Source organism: Schistocerca serialis, chromosome 2 (genome assembly GCF_023864345.2).
Source record: "Schistocerca serialis cubense isolate TAMUIC-IGC-003099 chromosome 2, iqSchSeri2.2, whole genome shotgun sequence".
Classification (NCBI taxonomy): Eukaryota; Metazoa; Arthropoda; class Insecta; order Orthoptera; family Acrididae; genus Schistocerca; species Schistocerca serialis.
In genome coordinates, this window is record NC_064639.1 from 435,051,148 (window position 1) to 435,077,889 (window position 26,742).

Genomic DNA, 26,742 nt, shown 5'->3' on the forward strand with positions numbered 1-26,742 from the left:
GTCAAAGCAATCATTAGCAGTAGTTCGATCAATGTACAGGTATTAAGGAGATGCTTCATGAATTCAAATGGGAATCCCTGGAGGAAAGATGACATTTCCTTCGTGAGACATTATTGAGAAAAGTGAAGAACCTGAATTTTAATCTGACTGCCACCAATGTACATTTTGTGTGAAGACCACAAAGATAAGAGAATTTAGGGCTTGTACTGAGGCATATTGACAGTTGTTTTTCCCTCATCCTGTTTGTGAATGGGACAGGAAAGGAAATGACTACTACTGCACGTGAAGGCTAGGCTAAAATTAGGACCAAAAAATCCATGGTCCAACCAAGATGGGATCCTGGGACCTCTCGGTTTACAGGCATGCACTTCACTGCTGGACCACCGGACCCGAAGTTTATGTGGATAGTTCATCTATGTGTTTCGACAAATGAGTTTGCAAATATCAAAATAAGTGACATATGGCCTTTTCTTCTCATTGCATTGACTCAAAAGCTTAAATTATTTACACTACTAAGGGACCTTGGACCTTAGTACCCATACATATTATAAAAATGTATGTATGTGTGTATGTTCAAAATCTCCTCTTAAACCACTAGAACTATTTCAACCAAACTTGATAAACTTAACTCTTACTGTCAGACAACAATCACCATGAGGGTAAGAACCATCAACTTATCACAGTTCAGGAGATATGACATCACAAAAAATGTGATCCATACAGAACTCCTGCATGTCTCATGATATTTAAATTTATTACTTCTTTGCCATCAAGTCTATTTACAACATACTTTGCAGACAGTATCCACATATGCCACTGAATGTACCTACACAAATATATCATTGTAAGACATACAGCTCATGAGATATGATGTCACAAACACTGAGATGCATGACAAAATGCTACTTCATGAATAAAGTTTTAATACATTCAAGGTCAGTTCACACTGACTGTCACATTGCATCACATCAATTCATAGCACTCCACTATGCATTTTAAATAATGGCATTCTTATCGGCCGTCATGTTGTGTCATGGCACCATCAAGGTTCCTCAGGAAGAAAGTTTTCATCAGCTGACATCATTGTCCATTGCTGATCTTGTAACCCTGAAGCTCATTTCCTCATGATACACAGCTGAGTGCTCTTCTTCCATACTTCTTTTCATTGTCCACTTCTTGTAAATTGTTTCAATCATCATTCCTTTTGCTAAAGTTTATAATTTTATAATGAATGATAGCTGATTAAAGCTGTGAGGAAGTAGCATGAATGGAACGATATGAGTGATTTAGGAGGTACTCAAATTCTGTTAGGAAAGGATTGAAGCAGTGAGGAAGCAGCATGAATGGAACAATATGAGTGATTTAGGGGGTACTCAAATTCTGTTACGAAAGGAGCATAGTGGAACAAATAAACATCTTAACCTTCTCATTTTGCACTGTAATTCTCAAGTGCCAGAAGTGCATATTCAATAGCAGAGGCATGTTATCAGGCATTTGTAATGTCTGATAAAGAAATGGGCTGAAAGCTTCAGACACTGCAAGTGGCAAAATGCTTTTTTTGTTAAGTATACAAGTACTGTATCACAGTTGTTTAAATATGTATTTGTGGCAGGCCTATTTAATGTTATATTTATCTCTGTATTTTGTGTGGAACAGTTTTGCAAGCATCAATGGTCAATATTTAAATAAGACACTTGACCTCTTAAAAGCCAAATACAAGATGTAAAAGAAATCCATAAATCTTGAAGGGGAAGGTACTGAGAGAGATATGACTATCACAGAAAAATTTGTGCTGGACTGGCAACTAAACTTAGCCTTAAACAAATCAATTTTTCACGGGGTGTGATGGTACCCCATAACACTGTGTTACTCTTTGTAATTCCCTTCATAATGATATCACCTTTTGGATCCACAAACTTTTTTTTTTGCATTGCTTCGCACGTCTGTCTTCCTACTCTAATACACAACTACCCCTGCAAGTTGCAGAACCTTATGAGGCCAATAAATGTTATTTTCATACAAATGTGGACTCCAGCTACTGCTATTGCATTGCGTAAGTGCACTTCAAACATAAAAACAGTAGAGCATCATCTTGCAAAGACTGCAATTCCCGCTAGAAAACAGCTGAGGTCAGCCATGCGAGAAATGAGGACAGCCTTATGAGTTGAGATCACATGACTTGAATGCCTCGATGTGACAGACAATGTGAATACACACTCCATGACATATTCTTTACTAATGAGGCTCTCCTACAGTCGAGGCAGCTTTAGGAAATCCCCAACTACTGGTAGCGCTTTTGACAGTTTTCAACTGCGAGGGGCAAACAGCTATTGGCAAAAACAATAGCTTTCTGTAAAGCTTTAAAGTGGCATTTCATAATTTCAAAGGTATTTTCACGAATACACAGAAATGAAATTTTTTTTTATATTGCTCTAGAAACACAGTTAGTTTTTTTCCATTTTTAATAGAAAATTGGCAAAATGAATCCCCAGCCAATGTCAAGGTTGTCAGTTAGTTTGACTAAAGTTTCAGCTTGATACCTCTATCCATTCCTGCAAAAAAGGAACCTTTACAGCAAGACAAAAAAGTGAGACATAATTACAATCAACAATTTTTGGTTTTTCCCCTATATCTGTATTGTAAAACCTGCTTCTCACCACATTTTATGATTATAGTTCAATAAGAAGTAACCTGTGGGTTCTGACGAGTGGTTTTCGAACTATCAAAATATGTGACATTACTGGCTCTCAAACGCACTTACTTTGACGTTTAAATTTTTCACACTACCAAGGGATTGTAGGCCTTAGTAGGTGACATAAATTTACACTTGATACCTCTACTGTGCATTAGAAAAAGGGGTCTTAACAATCAGCCAGCCAGTCACTCAGTCTGACAGGTGGACAACAAAGTGATCCTATATGGGTTTCGTTTTTACCAACTGAGGTATGGAACCCTAAAAATGGTGACAAAATTAAAAACACATGAATTGTGTTCCTAAAAATATTTCTGAAATTGCGCTCAAAATACTTCACAGAATAATGTTCTGCTAGGGAGAAATTTGTAGGCATGGAGGTAAAGGATGACCTCCATGAAACCAACAGCAACTGTGTACAAACTCCTAGTCTGTTGCACCTCATAGTTCCAATTGTGATATTTTCAATGGCACTGATGTACTAGGAAGGCATTTTATAATGCTGCTGCAGTGTAATTTATTAGAACATGGAGTCAACAATACAGTCAAATGCAGTACAAAGTCTTTCCTTATATGAAATAAAAAAGTGACTTCTGAGCTGTGACACTTGTCGCAAATAAGATAAATGAACTTTTAATTTCTCTCTTCATAGCTTTACGCGTAGTTAATTCAAACACAAACTGTTAGAAAAATTTAAATATAATGAAATTAATATCATATCAAGCATGTAATTTGGAATATAGTTAGCTAAATGTATTTAAAAGAGTGATGTACCATGAAGGAATCCGTATTAAAATCAATCCAATCAGGACAGTAACAGAAGAAATAATTATCAAAAGATTTCGAAAGAATTATTAAGTGATTTTCTGTAATAGTGTGTACCCCGAAGAAAAGACGAACTGAATTAACACATTACACAACTTCACAAACAGCTAAGTTCAACATTTGTTCTTCACATAAATGCTACGTTCTGCAACAAACAATCAGTATCTCAACATTTTTATGTTTTTCTGTTCTTCAATGCCTTATGCGTTATGGGGTACTATTCTAGGGTAACTCATCAGTTACAAAGAAATTACTGACTGTACAAATACAAGAAGAGTGAATAGTATGCAATGTAAAAAATGGCCCTCAGTACTTTATCACCAGAGCTACCACAGACTCAATACATTTGTCTAGCTAATATATTTAAGCGATCAACACTGCAAGATCACAGGTTAACGTAAGTGCACAGTAAGCTATTGTAAATGTGAACTGCTGATACATTAATAACCAGTGCTGACTGCCACAATGTGGAGCGCAAGCATGCAAACGTGCACACGTTGTGTTGTACAGGTGCCGGATGTCAGTTTGTGGATGTAGTTCCATGCCTGTTGCACTTGGTTGGTCAAGATGGGTATGATTAATGCTGGTTGTGGATGATGCTGGAGTTGTCGTTTGAGGATGTCCCATTTGTGCTCGACTGGAGACAGTTCTGTTGACTGAGCAGGCCAAGACATGACGAAACTCTGTAGAGCATATTGGTTACAACAATGGTATGTGGGCTAACGTTATCCTGTTGGAAAACACGCCCTTGAATGCTGTTCATGAATGGCAGTAAAACAGGTCACATCACAAGATTGAAGTACAAATTTGCAGTCAGGATGTGTGGGATGACCACGAGAATGCTCCTGCTGTCATACAAAATCGAACTTCAGACCATAACTCCAGATGTGGGTCAAGTGTGAGTAGCACACAGACAGGTTGGTTGGAGGCCGTCAACTCAAGGCCATCACTGCCACCGAGGCAGGACCCGCTTTCACCAGGAAACACAACAAATCTCAACCCTGCCCTCCAGTGAGCTCTCGCTCGACACCACTTAAGTCGCAAATGGGGCTGATTTGGGGTCAGTAGAACGCACGCTACAGGACATCTGGCTTGGAGTTGTCCTCACAGTAACCGATTTGTAACTGTTTGTTGTGTCACTGAGGAGCCAACTGCTCCTAAAATTGCTACTGCAGATGCAGTGTGGTGCACCAGTGCCATATGCCAAACGTGATAGTCTTCCCTCGTTAGAGTGCCATGTGGCCACCTGGAGCCCACTCTTCTTGCAACTATACATTCTCGTGACCACTGCTGCCAGCAATCATGTACAGTTTCTACATCCCTACTAAATCTTTCTGCAGTATCGCAGAAGGAACATCCAGCTTCTCATAGCCCTATTACAAGACCTTGTTCAAACTCAGTGAGGTACTGATAAAGGCATCTTTGTTGTCTTAAAAGCATTCTTGGCTAACATCAACTCCCCATGTCCTATCTCAAAGGTAACTAATGCTCATGACCATTATGCAAGTATTTAATGCAAACCTGATTTGCATCCACATAGTGGCGCTACTAACACCAGTTTTTGCATTTGGCACGAAATCTGAACAGACATCACCCTTCAGATGTAGAAAAATGCCTACCAATTTTCATTTATGTTGCACAATTCTTTCTTGGTGTTGAAATTTTTTTCTGTCAGTGTATATTTTTATTGAAAATAGTATCACATGTATTATAGAAGACAAAAAGTTTACTTTTGCTTTTAAATTTTATTTTGTTTTCCTAGCAGCATGAGTAGTATTAAGGGCTAATATGTACAATTTTATTGAATCTAAGGCATTGTGCAATTTAATCATATGTAAATGGGCATATACACAAAAATTGTGAATATCTAGCCTATAGACTGACTTGCTCAATGTCATTCTAATAGAAAAAAATAAGGCAACTGATCAATAGAACATTGAATCAATTAATTGACTAAATACATACTTAACAGCTTTTAGTTTTACATTCCCTGTGGCTGCAAAAAATGACAGAAGAGCTCCTCTCCTCTGCATGCCACTCAGTTGTTTGGAATGTAGTCTTTTTAACCAGCTTTCCACTTCATCACTCTTCATATTTATAGAAGAAGGATTCAAAACAACAACCTGCCTGTGAAAGCAAAAACCAAAATTAATATAACATCACTAGGGCTTCCTTGAATTTTACAAAGGAAGTAGAATATTTGTTTACCTCATTTTTGAAGGCAGCTGGGTGATGACATCAGATTTCAAGCGCCTAATCATGAAACGATGTTCGAGCAGGAGCTGTAGTTCCTCCATGTTTGAAGAGCCACTGAAGTCCCAGCCCCATTTAGTTTGTTTACCTGCACAATATCTGATGCCGTATGTTTGAAAACTGCAACAATCGAGAATAAAATATTACTACTATGGTATGTTATGATCTAAACATTGCCTTAGGCATAAATACCGATACAGAGAGAGAGAGAGAGAGAGAGAGAGAGAGAGAGAGAGAGAGAGAGATTGTATGTGAGTGTGTAAACACTGCTTCTAAGGAATTTTATGTTATAATTAATTGAAGAGTACTGACAGAGAAGCAGATCTTTTATCTAAAATACACACACTTCCCACCAAATAAGTTGTATATAAAGGTACTATAGCAACCAGTTTTCCCCTTCACCATCATGGATATGTAGTACATCCAATGAAAAATGATGAAAATTGTTTCTCTAAACTAAATTTCACTACAGACACCATCATGTCTCAATATCTTCTCACATGCCTTTTTACTATTTATTATCCTTTTAGTCCATGTATTCCTGCCTTCTGCAACTATCATCAGACAAGTTTGCCTGGTTATTTTGGTACTACTGGGGCATCTACAAGTCATTATATAGACAATAACCTCATCATGTATTTCAATGCACTGCTGCAAAACTTTTTCATCACCCTGTGACTGAGTGATGGGTTCGGTAATCACTCAAAGTGTTCTCTTCAATTGTAACCACGTACTTCAGTTAAGGCTCTCCTACAGGATAAAAAATAACAGTATATTTCTTTCTTCCTCCTCCTTTTTTTCACAATATACTTATACTATATTGAACTACTAAGTCATTACTGTCATCAGCATCCATAAATAAAGCCCAACACAGAACATTCTGTGTCATGAGTTAGAGACAAATAACAATTACTTATGGTAGAAGGTAATGACAGAAAGTACAAAATTTTGGAGGGGATAACAGAAGCACTGAGTTGTCAACAGGCACACACAAGAGAAAAAAACCTGACTTGCTTTTGGAATCATTTGTCAAGTTAAGAGTACACACACACACACACACACACACACACACACACACACACACACCTGTGCCCCTACACATTGTACCGGCTGGGCACACAATGCCAGAATTGAGTTGCAGCGGGTAGACCAGAGTCTGGTGGCGGTTGTGTCAGGTGGGGTTGGAGTTGGGATTGGGTTGGGTGGGGTGGGTAGGTTAGAGGGAGCGAGAGTGGGAGTGGGAGAGAGGTGAGAGACAGGAACAGAGGCTGCATGTTGGTAGCTAGCAGCTTGGAGGGAGGCAGCAGTTTTGCTAGCTAGGAATGTGGAAGGGAGGGGTGGCAGACACATGGGCTAGGAATGTGATGCAAGGGCATCAGAGCCAAAGGGATGCAGTGCACAGTGAAGGTTACATGGAGACATGGTTTGGGAGGAGGTGAAAGGACAGAGGAAAGGTAAACTTTTGGGCGGAGGGTGTGGGGCCAGTGGGCTAACGGAGACTGAGGTCAGGGGGATTTACAGGAATGATGGATGTATTACAAGGATAGCTTCCGTCTGCATAGTTCAGAAAAGCTAGTAGTGGAGGGAAGGATCCAGATAGCCCAAGCTGTGAAACAGTCTCTAAAAACAAACATGTTGTGCTCACCATCTGGATGTCGTTCAGAGTTTGGCAGGGCCATTCATTCTTGTGGATAGTTGGTCGGTTGTTACATCAACATAAAAAGCTGTGCAGTGACTGCAGCAGAGTTTGAATATGACATGGTCACTTGCATTGGTGGCCCTCCCTCTGATGGGGAAGAGTAAGCCTTTGACAGGGCTGGAGTAGGCAGTGCTGTGTGGGTGGACTGAGCAGGTCTTGCACCTGGGTCTTTGACAGGGATTTGACCCCTGTGGCAAGCAGTTGAGTGGGGGAGTGGCATAGGATGGACCAGGGTGTTGTGTAGGTAGGGTGGCAAAGGGATACCACTTTAGGAGGAGTGGGGATGATCTTGGGTAGGATTTCCTTCATTTCTGGGCATGATGATAGATGAGATAATGAAAGTCTGGGAAAGGATATGGTTCAGTTGTCCCAGTGCAGAGTGATTTTGGGTGATGAAGGGATGCTCCATTGTAGCTGATTCTTGGATGTGGTGGGAGGATTAGGGATGTGTCAGGATGTGTCATAGGAAATATGTCAGTAGACTAGATTTGGAGGGTAGTACTGGTCTGTGAAGGCCCTTGTGTGACCTTCAGCAGAATGGGCAAAGGAGTTCAAGTCACTGAAGATACGATGTACACGATTCACATGGCTGCATGAGAGTGATTTTCTGGGTGTGGGAGGTGGGTTTGAAAGGTGATCAAACACAGGTTGCATTAGGCAGACAGGTAAATCAGTGCACTAACTAAATGTCGTTGGAAGGTAAAAATGAACTCCATATCAGTCCTGGAGAAAACAACGTCATCAATCAATACACCTGAGGGCTTAAAGTATACATTGGCTGGATAACAAGTGAGACTGTGGCAGTCCACGGCAGCCCTTAAATCTGCTGTGGTAATCTGGTGCCAGCAGGTGTATCCTTCCACGTCACGCCTGGTAATTTAGCCGGATGTATGGATAATTACATCGAATAATCCCCTGATCTGTCCAGTGGGATTACAAGTCCAACTAGAGTGACACACATTACATTTTACAGAGATAGCAGTGGGGAACAAAATTTTCATGTTATCTGCAGCCTTCTATTCCTTTGTAATCTGTGTGTCACAAGAATGGCCAATGACCATGTATACACTCATATATTGAACCTGTCATTACATTAACTGTGTAACATACCAGACATTTTAGAAGTCACAGAAGCGATAATACGTTTTCCCAATGCTCCCTTCATTTTTATTTCATTCATGAATTTACCCTTAGTTTTTACACAACAGAGTAATGGTGCTTTGTTACCTCTAGTAATCTAGCTACTGACTGAACTTTTTCCATCAGAATGCATCTGTAGTAAATGACTAATCCACTGCCATCAATTTCAAAGATTTAGGTGAGTGAAGAAATACTTAAAGATATAAGGATTACCCTTAACTTTATAAATTATTTTAATCACAGCAATAGAGTATCTACTATCTTATCTGATGAAATGCAAAACCTGCCACCTATAGCTGACTGCTGTGATATGCACAGACACATGATCAGAGACTTCCATAGCTTCCAAGCTACTACTCTTTTCCTAGTGTAATAATGCACCTGCATGATCCTGCCCAGTTGTGCACACACAACCACCACCCCCACCCACCCGGCTGTATTCTCTCTCTCTCTCTCTCTCTCTCTCTCTCTCTCTCTCTCTCTCTCTCACACACACACACACACACACACACACACACACACACACACACACACACACACACACACGTGCTTTGTAGCAGTAGCCACACTGACATTTTATGAGTTGATGCTTGGGCTGAAAGAAATGGGGGGGGGGGAGGTGGTAAGAGCGAAGGAAGAGGGAGGAGGGAGAGGGAGAGGGAGAGGGGGAGGGGGAGGGGGAGGGGGAGGGGGAGGGGGAGGGGACGGGGGAAGGGGGGGGGGAGAGGAGAGAGAGAGAGAGAGAGAGAGAGAGAGAGAGAGAGAGAGAGAGAGAGGCGGAGGTGAGAGAGGGAGGGAGAGAGAGGACGGGGAGAGGGAGAGAGGGAGGAGGTGTAAAATAAGTACAATATGGAGTAGTGCAGAAAATGTGGGAGTAAGAATATAGGAGAAAGAACAGCTTTAAATCAAGAGACTTACATTAATGGAGGACAGTTGCCCCCTATGAATTTATGAGGAGATGCTGCTAGGGAGGAGGATCCAAATGGCACAGGTACTGAAGAGCTATTGAAATCATTGATAGTATTGTGTGAAAAATATTTAACAACTAGTATAGTAATGTTTGTAGTTAACCATACTTCATAATGGTCATTCCTGCAGTCACACAACTGGTTAGCTTGTCAGACTCACATAGGACACTGCATTTCCAGGGTAACTGGTACAAAAATGTGACTGCTTTCATATATGGCACTACCTTCTACAGGACAGAAAATGCCTGCGACTCTATGGCTGTAAGAATTGATAGATGGGCTGACAGGACAGGTTTAATGGGGGAAAGTAGGGGGTGAGAGGTTTCGTACATGACTGGGAGCAAAGGTTGCAAAATATGGAACAAATTATTGCATTGGTTGAGAGAGCAGTGGACAACTATTTTGGGTGAAGTAGATAAAATTTGGGATACAATACATCATCACAGAGCAAGATGACATGTTATGAAGGCCACGGAGAAGAATGTGGTTAAGTTTTACACCACCTTGGTGATATCAGGTGATGAGTGGGTACTCATCAGTGTCTGCTTCACTGCAGCTCCAGGTTCGTTGATATGACAGAGAAAGTTGACATAAGAAAGCTGCTACTAGACTAGATGGATAGCAGATGTTTCGGCTCTGGCAAGATTATTGGTGTATCTGGCTAACTCCTGCTTCTCACTGCCAATGGTGTGCTTATATGTGCTAAGGCAGTAGGTCACATCCTTTTTAATGTGAAAAGGGTCACAGCTCTCAAAATGAGGATACTGTTGATGTTGGTGGGTTTTATGGTAACAAATGTTTTTATGGAGCCATCTGAGAGGCAGACTTCAACTTCTAGGAAGGCAGCTTGTTAAGTTGAGAAAGACCATGTGAAATGGATTTTGGGAGTAGATGTTGAGGTTCTGGGGAGACATGAGCAGAGGATGTTGTTGCCCTGAATCCAGATACAAAGATATCAATAAATATCAGCCAGATAAGATATTATGGGTGCTGAATGGATAGGAATGATTTCTCTGTGCAGTCCTTGGACAAATTAGCTAGGCACAGTTCTATTGACTTCTTTGTAGTCTCATAAAATTTGTTGTGTGTAATACAATACAATTCAGATATAACAGTGTCCATAATAATTTCCATGGAAACAGCTGAGAGACAGATTAATGAGCAGAGAATACTGGCCTCCAAATTTCATTTGGGAAAACCAAGTTTATAATGAACATAAATTCACCACCAAGGGAGCTTAACGTACAAGCACAGAAGACTGGCCTCCAAATTTCATTTGAGAAAACCAAGTTTATAATGAACATAAATTCACCACCAAGGGAGCTTGTAGTGGGCCAAGTCAAAATTAAGCGAGTTGTAAAGTTTAAATATCTCGGAAAATGGATAACAACCACCTTATCAGAGAATGAAGCCCTCATATCAAACATGAACAAAATGGATATGGTGTTCCATTTAACCAAAAACATCTGCAACAAAAGATCAGTATCGTTAAATGCAAAGTTAAGGCATTACTGCAGTGTTATCTGTCAGGAGGTCTTACATACTTCTGAATGCCTAGCAATGAAAAAAAAAAGGCCTAATCAAAAGACTGGAGGCCAAGGAAAGGAAGATTTTGAGAAAGATCTTAGGTCTAGCAAAGAGAATGGGAAATACATAAGATGTCATAACCATGAACTGTATTCCCACATAGAGAAGATAACCGATACCATCTGGAAAAGAAGGATTATGTTTTATGGACATATGACTTAAATGAGCCCTGGAAGACTCACCAATTGTATGATCACCTACTTTCAGGAGAAGAAAACAAAATAGGCCTGGTTCAACCTACTTTCAGGAGAAGAAAACAAAATAGGCCTGGTTCACAGAGGTGGAGAAAGATCTTAAAGAAGTGAGAATCACCCATGATATCTTGGAGTGTGTCCCACTCAAGGAGAAAGTTATGGTGGGGCAGGGTTTCCAATAAAAGCCAAAACTAAAAAAAGGAAAGGCTTGGACCCAGGAGAGGAAGGAGCAAAACCCAGAACGAATGCAGGAGCACTGGGCAAACATCTGAACACGTCAAGCAAGACAGTTGAAACAATGTGGTCTAAAGATGGGCAATACAAAATGAATTAATAATACTGAGAATAGGATTTACTACATTTAATTACAACTGGCTTTATATCAGAAAGGAATGAATAATGTAAGTACCAAAGTCTTTGATTGTTTGCCTGATGGTGTATAAAGTGTGACTGACAGCACTGCCAAATTTGAAACTAAGGTGTTAATGTTCATTTTGGATAACTCTTTATATCCCACAGGGGATGTTTTATTAAGAAACCTGAAGATTATAAAAGGCATAAGACCAACAAGTTTACTTCCATTATCAAATTTAATATATTTTTTCTTGTTCTGGGGGGGGGGGGGGGGGTTTCTTCTGTAAGTGGTAAGCATTTGGCCACAGTTAAATATAAATTAAATTAATTCATTCCACCTCACCATAACATCCAAATGACCCATAAGACACATATATAACTAACTCCACCTTCGGCTGTCAATTAACATTGCCGAAAGAAGAAAATAGGTGCGCGCACACACACACACACACACACACACACACACACACACACACACACACACACACACAAACACAAAATTGGAAGCAATATAATGAGACTAAAGGTAGTACAATTTGTCCACAAAAGATCATTCCTGAAAAACAATGTCACTTAAAAAATGTTAGTAGCCAAAGAGGATTCCTTAGGTCAAGATCACACTGGACAGATAATACCAAAAGAGACTAATAAATTAAGAGACAGATTGCTGCATAGTAATTACCTCCAGAAGGCAAAATGTGTAACACTGCCTACAGACACAAAGTCTACTATCACACACACTACAGGTGAGTCACTCTCACCAGGGGATTTGAGAGTCCAGCCCTTCCTGTTTAAACCTTTCCCGACATATTTCTCTCCACTCCCAAAGGAAGGAACTATTAATTCTGAAAATTAGGTAGTGTGTCACTTTTACTTGTATACAGGTCAATTGGCACTGCTCCTGGAGATAAGTAATGACAAGCAACTCTGTCTTATAATTTACTAATTTTCTCAATTGGGTTTTTCTTTGACATAATTAAAAGTCCTGAAAGAAAGACAACTGCAGAAATGAAAAAAGCTATCATCAACATATCAGGATGAAAGTACATGATCAGCCAACTGTAGCTGAACATAACTGAACATAAGCCACCACCTTATTATGCTGATAAGACAAAAGCCTAAGCAGTAACACATAATCACAGGAGACCACCACCATTTCTCAGGAGAGTCCAAATTTTTCAATAATCTGTTAACCTGTTGAGAAACACCAAGCTGATGAAATAGAACATGCCACAACATGACTTTACAGTAACACTCAATTAACTTTAATTTTGTTATGAACTTTTACCATAAATGAACAGAAATTACTTCTTTCAGGATTAAGTTGGATGAAGTGGTCTGTATTATAACAAGGTTCTTATAGGGTATTTACAACTACAAAATACACGTCAAGTGGAGTGGTGTGCAGTAATACAGGTGACATATTATGCAAGGAACACATGGAGACATGGAACTGCTGTAAAATTAAAACTCTCACCAAAACTAGCAGTTCATCATGTGGTGAAATGATGATCAGCATTCCATATCTCCCAAGTTTGAAGTATTTATGCTTTTTTTAAATAGCAGAACTGGCCTTGAATGTTTTGTGATTAGTAAAATGTCATGACTGGTAATTTTTTTCCTCCTCTTTTTTTCGAGATATATATATATATGCATCCCAGTCAAGAAAAGGAAGTGCAGCTTTCGTTGTAAATCAGTTTTATAACTCTTAGTTTGTGCATACTATTTCATTTGACCCTTGATAGTCAGACTTTCATCAAGGAGCGCAAGGTAAGAATTAAAAGGCAGCAAAAAAACCGAACACCACACAAAACAAAGTGATGAAATATTAACTTGAGGTAACAAGTTTAATAACAAATTTAAAGCAACATGATGATGCCTCCAATTGGAAATCAACAGTCATTCTCATATGACGAGGAAGAATAGCGCTCTGCTGGTTTTATGCTATTGGCATCCACCCAACAATTCTCTTTTTGACATTTGCACTGTGACCCAGTTAAATGATTTGAGTGTTCGAAAAAGTACTTGAAATCATGTTCAAACAAATTACAAAGCTTTACCGTTGACAGTATCTACATACAAAAATAACAACTTTTGTTTTTTTCTTACATTTCAAAAATAAATAAATAAATAAAATAAAATGGTTCAAATGGCTCTGAGCACTACGCGACTTAACTTCTGAGGTTATCAGTCACCTAGAACTTAGAACTAATTAAACCTAACTAACCTAAGGACATCACACACATCCATGCCCAAGGCAGGATTCAAACCTGCAACCGTAGTGGTCGCTCGGCTCCAGACTGTAGCGCCTAGAACCGCAAGGCCACTTCGGCCGGCACATTTCAAAATTTTCATGTGATACAGTCGTATATTATAATCTACTAATCAAATACCTTTCTGCCCATATGAAAGAAATACAAGGACGTAAAATGAAAAACAAGCCAAGGTTGCAAATTTCACTTTTTTTTTTTTACTTGTTGACTAGTTTCAGGCTGGTACCCATTTTCAGATCATCCTACAGGACAGAAAATCATATTTACACTCATTTACAATGCAGGTATTACCTATTTTTTTAGCACATATCTAAAATACAGAAAATATCATCTCAAGACTATGTAACACATAGTTGAAATGGTCTACCTGAAAATGCAAAAAATGTGTCACAAATACATACGTATTATGAAGTGCAAATGAACAGTTACAGTGCATACCGGTAACTGGCAGTCTACTCCTCTTGCTGCCATAAGGAAACCTTAGGGAAGGGGATGCCCAATCAGGATGTAGGAAACCTTTTTTATTTATTATTCTCCAACCGTAAAAAATACAACAATTAGTACCATAACAGTATAAGTCAACAATAAAATTAATACTTTTAAAATCTTTACCTGAACATTAAAATATAGCAGTGCCACATAAAGTGCTTTTAACAAAGTTGTATGCCAAGTTGGCATGTAAAAATGATTAAATGTGAACTACAACATTAGTATTAACAGAAAACAAAATAACAGTCCATTAAAAATTCCAACCCTTTCCAAGCATGAAAACTTTACCGTAACAAACTTAAACACACTAACAGGCATATAAGGTGGAAGTAGGGCTGTAGAGGGAGGGGAGGGGGAAGAAGAGAGAGATTGGGGGTTGGGAGGAGTATGGAGGACTGGGAAAAGGGTTGGTGGGGTTGCAGGAAGGGGGGGGGGGGTGGAGAAGGGGAAATTAGTTGGTGGGGTTGGGGGGATGGAGAAGCATATAGATGAAGTCAAATGGGTAACAGGGCAAGAATGGAAATAGTTTTTCAGTATCAGTAAAACAGACTTACTGAAACTAGACAGCAAATGACTATTTGCCATTTTTATAATCAAATAAATAAGAACTAATATAGATTAATGGATTCAATAAAGAAACCATACACCATATGTTACTTAGATGTATCCAACAGATAATATATGCTAACAAAAAGGAACGCAAACAATATTTTTTTAATAATTTAGGAAGACAACAAAATTAACCAGTAAACCGAGCTTCATAATCTGCCATACACATCATACCATTTTTATGGTTTAGGGTGCAAAACTGCTATGGTCATAAGTGCCCATTCTGTGGCTTAGGGAAGGGTAAAAAACCTAATGTTAAATCAGCAGCAATGGAAGCAAAACTCGAAAAGGGAGGGAGGAAACTAAAAACGGAAGGAAATCTTAGAAAACTACTATTGAAGAGGGGTTGTTGTCCTCAAAACAAGAGCTTCAAGTGACCGATGTCATCTCACTGACACTGATAAACCCAAGGATGTGATCATCTGAGTGTATGTCATCTGCTAAAAGGGAAGATATATCAGGCGACAGCTGTAATTGAGCGTGTAGTGGATTTAAAATAGGGGCACTGAAGTAAAAGGTCTCTCACCATCCATGGTTGAGAGAATGGGGACAAAGCAGGGGAGGATCACCACTTAAAAGATGCCAATGGCTAAAAAGACAGTGCCCTATCCAGAGTCTAGTTAAAATTTCCTCCTCCCGATGACGAGGCTAGGAGGAAGAGGTCCACGCACAGGGAAGAGGTTTTATGTCCCATAATTTATAGACCAATGTGTGCGCCATAAAAGAGCAACACAATGACATAAAACGCTCTGTAGATCGGCTAAGGGAACCACGCGTATAGTGCGCCGAGGAAGAGAGACTGAAGCCTCGGCCGCTATATTGGCTACCACGTTTCCGCGGATTCCAATGTGCCCCGTGATCCAGAGGAATTCCACAGAGACGAGCGCCCCCCCCCCCCCCCCCTCCCAAGTGGAGCAAGTGGAGGCAGTCCTGAATCCGGTGGACCAGAGGGTGGACAGGATAAAGAGCTTGCAGGTTGAGGAGAGAGCTGAGGGAATCCGAGTCATGTAATTTACTGTAGCCGCTTATGACGACGGATGTATTGGACAGCCTGGAGAACAGTGTAAAGCTCCGCAATAAAAACCGAAGTTTGGGAAGTCGAAATCGATTAGAGGTGTCACCAACAATATAGGCATTCCCAACACCAAATGTGGTTTTTGAACCACCAGTGTAGATAAATGTGGCATACTCCATTTGTGCACATAGAGCAGCAAATTCCCTTGGGAACCTGACAGAGGTCCGGAGCAGGCAGGTCCGGGGTCGAAGCCAAGGTGATGCCTTACCCACATTTGTCAAGAAAGTTTTAGGAAAGTGGAAGGAAAGAGAACATAGCAGTTGACGGAAGCAGACTCCCAATGGTAGTAGAGAGGAAGGTGGTCTGCACACCCTAAATCCAAGGAGGCGTCGAAAAAAAGGGCAAGGGTCGAATGAGCAGGCATGGAAGACATGACTACCGTAACGACTCAGTAGGACAGTGGAGGTTCAGCAGTCTCAGCGTAAAGGCTCTGCATGGGGCTGGTGTTAAAAGCTCCAGACACTAAATGCAATACATGGTGGTGGAGATAGTCGAGACGCTGAAGAATAGACGGCCGTGCAGAGGAGTAAACTATGCTTCCGTAGTCCAATTTTGAGTGCACTAAGGTGCGATATAGGCAGAGGAAGACCACTCAGTCCGCTCCCCAGGAGGTACCACTCAGAACACAGAGGGCGCTGAGAGATCGCAGACAGCGAGCCGAAAGATATGAAATGTGAGAAGACGCGCACAGTTTTCTGTCAAACATAAGGCCCAAGAATTTGGCAACGTCCGCAAATGGAAGGTCAACAGAGCCTTGATGGGAAGGTGGAGGAAATTCCGTATGATGCCAAAAATTTACACAGATGGTCTTACGGGGAGAAAAGCAGAAGCCTGTTTCGATGATCCATGAATCGAGGCATTTGAGACATCCTTAAAGAAGTCATTCAAGAAGGCTGGTCGTAAAAGTTGGAGTAGATCACAATATCGTTGACAAAGAGGGACCCGAGACATCGGGAAGGACACAAACCACTATTATGGATTTATGGCAATGGCAAGCAGTACTACACTTAGCACGGGGCCCTGGGGCACCCCATTTTCTTGGGAGAAAGTATGGGAGAGAGTAGCGTTCACTCGCACCTTAAATGTGCGATCTGTCATAAATTCACGAAGAAAAAGGGGTAGCCAACCTCAAAGGCCCCAGGAGAACAGTGTGCGGAGGACGCCTGTCCTCCAACAGGTATCGTATGCTCTCTCCACATCAAAAAATATTGCTACCGTTTGGTGTTTCCTGCGAAAATTTTTCATGATGTAAGTGGAAAGAGCAAGAAGATGGTCAACTGCTGAGCGATGCTTTCGGAAACCGCATTGTACAGGTGTTAAAAGATTTCGGGACTCCAGCCACCAGCCTAAACAGCAATTCACCATATGTTTCAAAACCTTACATACACTACTAGTGAGAGATATGGGGTAATAGCTAAAGGGGAGGTGTTTGTCCTTTCCAGGATCCGGAACAAGAATGACAATAGCTTCCTGCCATCTTCTGGGATACATACTGTTGGTCCAAATTCAATTATAAAGGCGAAGGAGGTAACGCACACTACAGTACGATAAATGCAGCAACATTTGCACGTGGATGCCATCTGGTCTGAGGCGGAAGAGCGAGAGGAAGAGAGCGCGTGTTGGAGTTCCCGCATAGAGAAAACAGTATTATAGCTTTCGCTATTTTGAGAGGAGAAAGCAAGAGGTCGCACTTCTGCTTCTTGTTTCTTCGGGAGAAAGGCTGTTGGGTAATTTGTTGAGCTCGAAATCTCAGCAAAGTGTTGAGCCAAAGAGTTAGAAATTGTGACTGGGTCCATTAAGGTATCATGCGTGACAGTAGCCCAGAGATTGGGGAGAAACTAGACGTGCCAGATAACTGTCGAATATGACTCCAAACTACAGAGGAGGGAGTGAAGGTGTTAAAGGAGCCGTTAAAGAAGTACCAGCTTGCCTTGTTGCTATCGCGGATGATGTGACAGCATCGCACACGTAACTGCTTAGAGCGGACACAGTTGGCCAATGTAGGATGGTGGCGGAAAACGCAAAGAGCACGTCTCCGCTCACGTGTCTTTCTGAAACTGATTGCTGACAAGCCCTAACGAGTCCTGCAGAGATACTTTCATAAATAAAGATATAATGGCAAAGCTAACCAAAGGATCTGATGGTTGTAGCTTAAGTGCCTTCAGGCATCTTGTGAAGCCCTCTGAATTCCGGATATGGTGGTTGTACTTGCCTATGAGAGGTCCAACATGTAGTAATTGTTTAGTCAGAAAATAGATAGGAGCTCCAATGTTGCTCACTACTGGGTGAAGAGTTATCTCATCCTTATGTATCTTCGGCACGTCATACAGTCTTTGGAGAACTGCAGCCTGTTGACATAGGCTTTTCAAGATTTTAGAAGGAACACTTTTCTTGAGAAGACCTGATTTTTTTTCCTCTGGATTTTGCCAGTTGGATCCTCTCTTAGCTTGCAATAAGCAGGTTCGTCAAGCAGCATCTCCATCTTGCTGTTGTATTCAGCTTGTGACAGAAGGACAGTGGCATTCCCCTTGCCAGCTCTCAAGTCTCGTAGAGCCTTCCTTTCTGCTGAGTTGATGTTAAACTTTCTTTGTGGGGCTCATGTTACAATTTGGCACGTGTCCCTCCTAATTTCTTCCGCAACATCAATGGAAAGCTTCAAAATTGTCTGTTCTATGCTATGTTATGACATCTCAGACTGGAGCTGTCTGTGGTGTTGTTGCATAGTTCAAATCTTTGTCGAGCACTGTAACAGCTCCGTCGTGCAGGATTCTACCCGTGCGATCAACCCGGTGCTTCAACATGGTGCATTCCCTTCTTGCGGCTGGGCCAAAACACAAGCACACATTGGTATTTGTCGAGACTTGGCTTGTTGTTTTGACTAGATACTATGTCCCAATGTACCACCAGCTTTTCTGTAGACCGTGACATTCAGGAATGGTAAAATATCATCTTCCATTGTGAACTGTATATTCGGATGGAGTGAGAGCAGATACCGGAGAAACACACGTAATGTCTCAATTCTGTGGGGCCACACTATAAATGTATGATGTACCTACCACCAGAGACAGAAATGTTTGTGACTTGCCAATTGCAGTGCTTTTTCCTCAAAGCTTTGCTTAAAATAGTTGGTCACCATGGGAGACAGAGGACTTCCCACTGCAACACTGTACATTTGCTCAAAACACTGGACACTGAATAAGAAATAAGGTGAGGTATGCACATGTTTAAACAGTACCACAGTGTCTTTCTCAAAGTGACTGCTGACAAGCCCTAACAAGTGTTGCAGAGATACTTTTGTGAATAAAGATACAACATCAAAGCTAACCAAGAGATGTGATGGTTGTAGCTTAAGTGTCTTCAGGAAACCTGTGAAGTCCTCTGAATTCTGGGCATGGTGGTCATACTTGCCTATGAGGTGTCCCAGCAGCATAGTAAGATGTTTGCCCAGAAAATAGGTAGGAGCTCCAATGTTGCTCAGTACAGGGCAAAGAGTTGTCCCATCCATATGTATCTTCGGTAGTCCGTACAGCCTTTGGGTAACTGCAGCTTGTTGGCATAGGCTTTTGAAGACTTTAAAAGTATTAGAACTCTTCTTGAGAAGGCTTAATGTTTCTCTCTTAGCTTGCTATAAGCAGGATCATCAAGCAATGCCTCCATCTTGCTGTTGTATTCAGCATGTGACAGAAGAACGGTGGCTTTCCCCCCGCCAGCAGGTAAAATGGTGAGGTCTTTGTTTGCTCACAAGTCTTCCAGAGTCTTCCTTTCTGCTGAGCTTGTGTTAAACTTTCTTTGTGAGGCTCGTGTTAAAATTTGCCAGACGTCCCTCCTAATCTCTTCTGCAAAGTCAATGGAAAGCTTCAAAATTGCCTGTTCTATGCCAGGTATGACATCTCAGACTGGAGCACTGCAATGGTTACATTGTCCAGGATTCTATCTGTGAGATTTAACTTAGTGCATCGACCTGGTGCAACCCCTTCTTGAGACTGGGTTCTCGAGACAAGAAAAAATTGACATTTGCTGAGGCTTGGCTTGTTGTTTTGACCAGTCAGATAGCAATCAGGTGGCCAAATATTCAGTTCACAATGGAAGTGGAAAAAATGAGTTCACAATTGAAGTGGAAAAAATGACATATTTCCATTCCTGGATGTCATGGTCAGAAGAAAAGCTGATGGTACCCTGGGACATAGCATCTGGTCAAAACAACAAGCCAAGGTTCGCCACATATCAACGTATACTCATCTCGAGGCCCAACAGCAAGAAGGAAATGCACCACACCAACACACCATGTTTAATCATGCAGGTGGAATCCAGAACATGACTGTTGCAGTGCTTGAGAAAGGTTTGAACTATGCAACACCACCACACACATCTCCAGTCTGAGATATCACATCTGGCAAAGAACAGGCAATTTTGAAGCTCCTCAGTGAAATTGCAGAAGAGACACCTATCAAATTTTAACCAGCCCTAGTGAAAGAGGATACGTTATACACGATGGGTACTGTACATGGTGTCCATGAAATTACTATCACTGCATCTGAAGATCTCTTTAAACTCTCAGCTATGTCCTGGGATAGCTGACTGGTAAAAACAACAAGTCAAGGCTTGCCACTTATCAAAGTATACTCAACTCGAGGCCCAACAGCAAGAAGGGAATACACCACACCAACACACCATGTTTAACCTCACAGATAGTATCGGGGACAATGTGACCATTGCAGGACTCAAGAAAGGTCTGAACTATGCAATACCATCACAGTCAGCTCCAGTCTAAGATGTCGCATCTGGCAAACAGCAGGCAATTTTGAAGCTGCCCAGTGAAGTTGCAGAAGAGATTAGGAGGGACACTTTCGAAATTTTAACACGAGCCCCACAAATGAAGTTTAACATCAGTTCAGCAGAAAGGAAGGCTCTGCAAGACTTGAGGGCAGACAAAGACCTCATCATTTTACCTGATGGCAAGGGGAATGCCACCATCCTTCTGCCACAAGCTGAATACAACAGCAAGATGGAGGCACAGCTTGACGATCCTGCTTATTGCAAGCTAAGAGAGGATCTAAATGCCAAAATCCAGAGAGAAACATCAGGTCTTTTTAAGAAGAGTCCTACTCCTTCTAGAGTCATTAAGAGCTTATGTCAACAGGCTGCAGTTCCCCAAAAACTCTACGGCCTACCAAAGATACTGGGCAACATTGGAGCTCCTACCTATTTTCTGGCCAAACATCTTACTACACTGTTGGGCCTCTTACAAGCAAGCATGACCACAATATCTGGAATTCAGAGGACTTCACAGGTTGCCTGAAGACACTTAAGCTACAACCATCACATCTTTTGATTAGCTTTGACATTGTATCTTTATTTACGAAAGTATCTCAGCAGGACTTTTAAGAGCTTGTCAGCAGCCAGTTTGAGAAAGACACAGTGGCACTGTTTAAACAACTGCTTACCTCAACTTATTTCTTATTCAGTGTTCAGTATATTGAGCAGGTGGACAGTGTCACCATGGGAAGTCCTCTGTCTCCCATGGCGGCCAACAATTTTATGTAAGACTTGCGGAAAAAGCACTGCACTTTTCAAGTCACAAACCTTCCTGCTTCCGGTGGTACGTACATGATACATTTGTGGTGTGGCCCCAAGGAACAGAGACATTACCTGTGTTTCTTCGGCATCTGCACTCACTCCATCCGAGTATACAGTTCACAATGGAAGTGGAAAATGATGGCATTTACCACTCCTGGATGTCTTGGTCAGAAAGAAAGCCAATGGTACACACTGGGACAAAGTCTCTAGTGCAAATCAATCAACTCACACAGAGCTATATTTGCGGACCACAAGTTGTCATCACCCTGCACAATGCGATAGTGTTTTACGTTCTCAAGTGCATAGAGCACTTGCAGTCTGAGATGCCAACAGTCTACCTGGTGAGCTACAATACCTAAGAATGATATTCCAACAGAATGGCTATTCTGACAGACAGATACACCACACATTGCATTCTAAGCAAATTCAAAGCAGGGATGTAAACGAAGATGCGGAGACACCCATTGCAATGGTGTCCTTGCCCTTTTTTGGTAGCATATCCTCAAGAATAGAGAGAATCCTCAAAAGGCATGACATCAATTGTGTTTTTCAGCCACCAGCAAAATTGAGGAATTTATTGTGCTTTGTCTAAAATGGCTTAGGCCTTAGGAAACATGGCATGTGTACGATCCCATGCCAATGTGGATAAATCTTATATGGAACTACATGCTGAGTCATGAAAGAATGTTGTGTCGAACACCGTCATACATGCCTGGGGAAAACTGAAAAATCAGTGATAGCAAAGAATTTGCCGAACATGAGGCACTATGTTTTCTGAAAAGACTGAAATTTTATCCCCAGCACCATATTTCTGGGACTGTGTTGTAAAGGAAACTGTAAATATCCACAGAGCAGACAATATTAACAATACAAGAGGGATGCAGGGTTTCAATTAAGTGCCACCTGGATCCAGCATTGGCAGCCATTACATCAAAAAAAGGGAAAACAATAACTTCTGTTTCGTGATTTGACACAATGCACTGCTGAGATTTAATTCGGCTTTTAACTACAGGAGCGTCGGCAGCATAGTCGTTGCCCACAGTGCCCTAGTGGCTCCAATCAGGAGGCACTAGGGGCACTGCTTTCCTTTAACTGTAAGCATTTTCCCACACATGCATATTACCTGCTCCTGGCATCATAAATTTCACCACCATTGTGCGATTATCATCAGTCACATCCTGCAGCAGTGACAGCAGCAACTACCACCATCCAAGGATGTCTAGCAGTTGCATCGATGAAATATTATGCGATTTACAGAATACGATCTGGCAGCCAACACGAGAAGTGTATTTGCAACAGATCTATAGGGAAAGCCTGAAAAGTCTAATGTTGTTGATGTTTTCATGATTGTGAAGGGCACTTATGATACGATTGTGTCCAGTCAATGAGCAGCAGCCAAAGATTAAGTACACACTGGAAGTTGAAGTGGATAGGAAATTGAGTTTTCTGGATCATCTTACTATGAAAAGTGATGAGAGTCTTGGCTTCTCTATTTTTTGGAAGCTAACCCACTCTAATGCTATACCATGCACTGATTCCACTCATCCCATTACACGTAAGGTAGCCTACATTCGTAGTATGGTAGCACGACTGTCGAGTTTGCCTCTAAATGAGGACCAAGTTAATAAAAGAGTTAAATATTTTGAAGCAGGTTGTGGTGACTAATGGCTGTAAGCAATTGCTGGTTTCCGTTTTGTGCAGAAAGGACAGGCAGATGAAACCACCGTGGACAGATCATACAAAAAAGTACGTAATGTTGCAATATAGGGGACTCCTTCCCAAAAAGATTTAGGATAGGATACCGTACAAGTGGGCAACTAAGGTATAAGTTGAAACATAGGCTCAGCAATTGTGGTGGGGGTCAGGGGGATGGTAAATATAATTCATCAGGCATATGTAAGTTACAATGCAGATCCTGCAAATCATTTTATATTGGACAAATGGGCAGAAGGTTTGTCATCTGTTTTAAAGAACATGTGGGCTTCTCTAATAGGATTGTGTTTGGAAAGCATTTAAAAAATGGTCACTGGGTTGGTATTAAAAATAACACATTTGATGATTTTGCAGCATGCATCAAAAGATATGCAGTTGGATATTTTGGAGGAACTTGAGATCTTGAAGAGCAAAATAAAGGAGCTGGATAAAATTCTGAACAAACAAGCCAATTTTCGGTTTAGCAAGTTCTTTGCTCTGTTTCAAAATGATGTATAGGTCATGTTCCCTTCCCTTACCACCAACCCTTGATCACAAGCTCCTGTACACCTGGTCCTCCCTCTCCTCAATCCCCCCCCCCCCCCTTTCTCCTCCTCAGCTCTCCTTTTCTAATCTTCTCATAGTTACATTTTGTTCCCCAGGTTGATTGTCATGCACTGAGTTCAGTTTCTGTTCCGTTGCTGATATACTGAGGAGTATAACATTTTGATCTCTGGATGCACTATTGTCTGTGGTGCCTATATGATGCTGCTGGTTGGATACGGTTTCTGTTTTTGTTGAACTTTTACTCTGTATATGCGGTATGATGTGTGTTGTAGATTATGAAGCTCTGTTTACTTGTTGATTATGTGGTCTTCCTAAATTATTAAAAAATATTGTTTCTGTTCCTTTTTGTTAGCATATACTATCTATCGGATACTTCTGAGTAACATATGATGTATGCTTTCTCTATTGAATCTGTTAGTCTATAGTAGTTCTTATTTATTTGATTACAAAAACGGCAAACAGTCATTTCCAGTCCAATTTCAGTACGTCTGTTTTTCTGCTACTGATAATACATCATTTCCATTCTTGCCATGTTGTTCATTTGATTTCATCTTCATGCTTCTCCACTCCTCCCCCCCTTCCTCCACCCCATTTCCTCACCTTCCATCCCCCCCCCCTTTAACTCTTATTGCCCTTCCCGTCCCTCTACAGCCCCACTCCCACCCTATATGCCTACGAGTGTGTTTATGCTATGTCTTCTCCCAGGAGGGCAAGTACATTTTTGGCGTTTTGTGGAAGACAACTTCATAGTTTTAATGTCTGTTTTTACCTAGAACATGTCAGAAACAACAGTTTTATCTTGATATATTTTGCAACATTTGTTAATGTAAAGTTTTTATGTTTGTAAAGGGTTGGAAGTGAAGAAGAATTTTTTAATGCCTTTTTGATATTTTTTTAAAATACTAATGTTGTGGTTCACATTTACTGATCTTTATGCGCCAACTAGTCATACAACTTTGTTAAATGCATTGTATGTGGTGCTGCTATATTTTACTGTTGAGTGATTTTAAGTAACTGTTTTTGATAAAAATTTTAAAAGTATTAATTTTATTGTTGACTTCTACTGTTATTGTATTAAATGTCGTACTTTTTAAGGTTGGAGAATACTGTAATAAATAAAAAAGGGTTCCTGCGTCCTAATTGGATGCCCCGTTCCCAAGATTTCCTTATAGCAGCGAGAGGAGTAGACTGCCACTTACCTGTGCGCGTTGTAACTGTTCATTTGCACTTCATTATATATATATATATATATATATATATATACACACACACACACACACACACACACACACACACACACACACACACACGCACACACACACACAAAGATGAGGTGACTTACCGAACGAAAGCGCTGGCAGGTCGATAGACACACAAACAAACACAAACATACACACACAAACATACACACAAAATTCAAGCTTTCGTGATCTACCAACTGACCTGCCTACACAGTGACGCATTATACGTGGGAATGACCAGCAACAAACTGTCCATTCGCGTGAATGGACACAGGCAGACAGTGTTTGTTGGTAATGAGGATCACCCTGTGGCTAAACAAGCCTTGGTGCACGGCCAGCACATCTTGGCACAGTGTTACACCGTCTGGGTTATCTGGATACTTCCCACTAACACCAACCTATCCGAACTCCGGAGATGGGAACTTGCTCTTCAATATATCCTCTCTTCCCTTTATCCACCAGGCCTCAATCTCCGCTAATTTCAAGTTGTCGCCACTCATACCTCACCTGTCATTCAACAACATCTTTGCCTCTGCACTTCTGCCTCGACTGACATCTCTGCCCAAACTCTTTGTCTTTAAATATCTCTGCTTGTGTCTGTATATGTGTGGACGGATATGTGTGTGTGTGTGTGTGTGTGTGTGTGTGTGTGTGTGCGCGAGTGTATACCCGTCCTTTTTTCCCCCTAAGGTAAGTCTTTCCGCTCCCGGGATTGGAATGACTCCTTACCCTCTCCCTTAAAACCCACATCCTTTCGTCTTTCCCTCTCCTTCCCTCTTTCCTGATGAGGCAACAGTTTGTTGCGAAAGCTTGAATTTTGTGTGTATGTTTGTGTTTGTTTGTGTGTCTGTCGACCTGTCAGCACTTTCATTTGGTAAGTCACATCATCTTTGTTTTCAGATATATTTTTCCTACGTGGAATGTTTCCCTCTATTATAACCATATCATTAATTTGAACCCAACAATTACGTTTGTTATTGTTGCTGTTGCATTTCGAAATCCTTCCTGTCGTCTTATTTTCTCTTTCTGTTTTTACCAGTAGTCTCACTTTGTATTCACCTTCCTCTTTTTACCGTAATACAATTTTATCCCGGCTATATATACTCAATAATACGGAACCCACTTCCAAACCATAACCAAAAAAATTTTTATTTTCCACTTTCAACACTACCGCTGCTATAAAATCCACCGTTTCTAGTTCAATAACAGCTGCTTTCACATATTAAACAACCATTTCGGCTAGTTCTAATAACTTTCACTTTATTTCCACTTCCGTTTTTCGCACATCACTGATCATTTTTAGCCGCTCCCCACAGGTTTTAACGTCATTATTTCTTCGTCAGACAATTGTTAGCCCCATTTTCGTAATCTTTCACCACAACACCACTCCTTTTAATACATTTACACGTTTTTTCGAAATTTTCCCGAATTTCTCCGTCCTTTAACGTGTTTTAGCGGCAACACAACCACCTAACCTTTATATGCACATCGCTGTCTACCAACCCAA

At 41.0% G+C, this 26,742-nt stretch overlaps 1 protein-coding gene across 2 annotated transcripts in view; it reads right to left on the reverse strand.

Annotated features, from left to right (window-relative positions):
• Positions 1–26,742, reverse strand: part of LOC126457295 (SWI/SNF-related matrix-associated actin-dependent regulator of chromatin subfamily A-like protein 1) — a 132,419-nt gene that overhangs the window by 38,829 nt on the left and 66,848 nt on the right. For both annotated transcript variants that reach the window (XM_050093468.1, XM_050093467.1), the window contains exons 8-9: positions 5,726–5,890; positions 5,483–5,644 (exon numbers count right to left, since the gene is read on the reverse strand). In XM_050093468.1, coding sequence (XP_049949425.1) covers positions 5,483–5,644; positions 5,726–5,890 — 327 coding nt within the window. The remainder of the gene's footprint in view (positions 1–5,482; positions 5,645–5,725; positions 5,891–26,742) is intronic.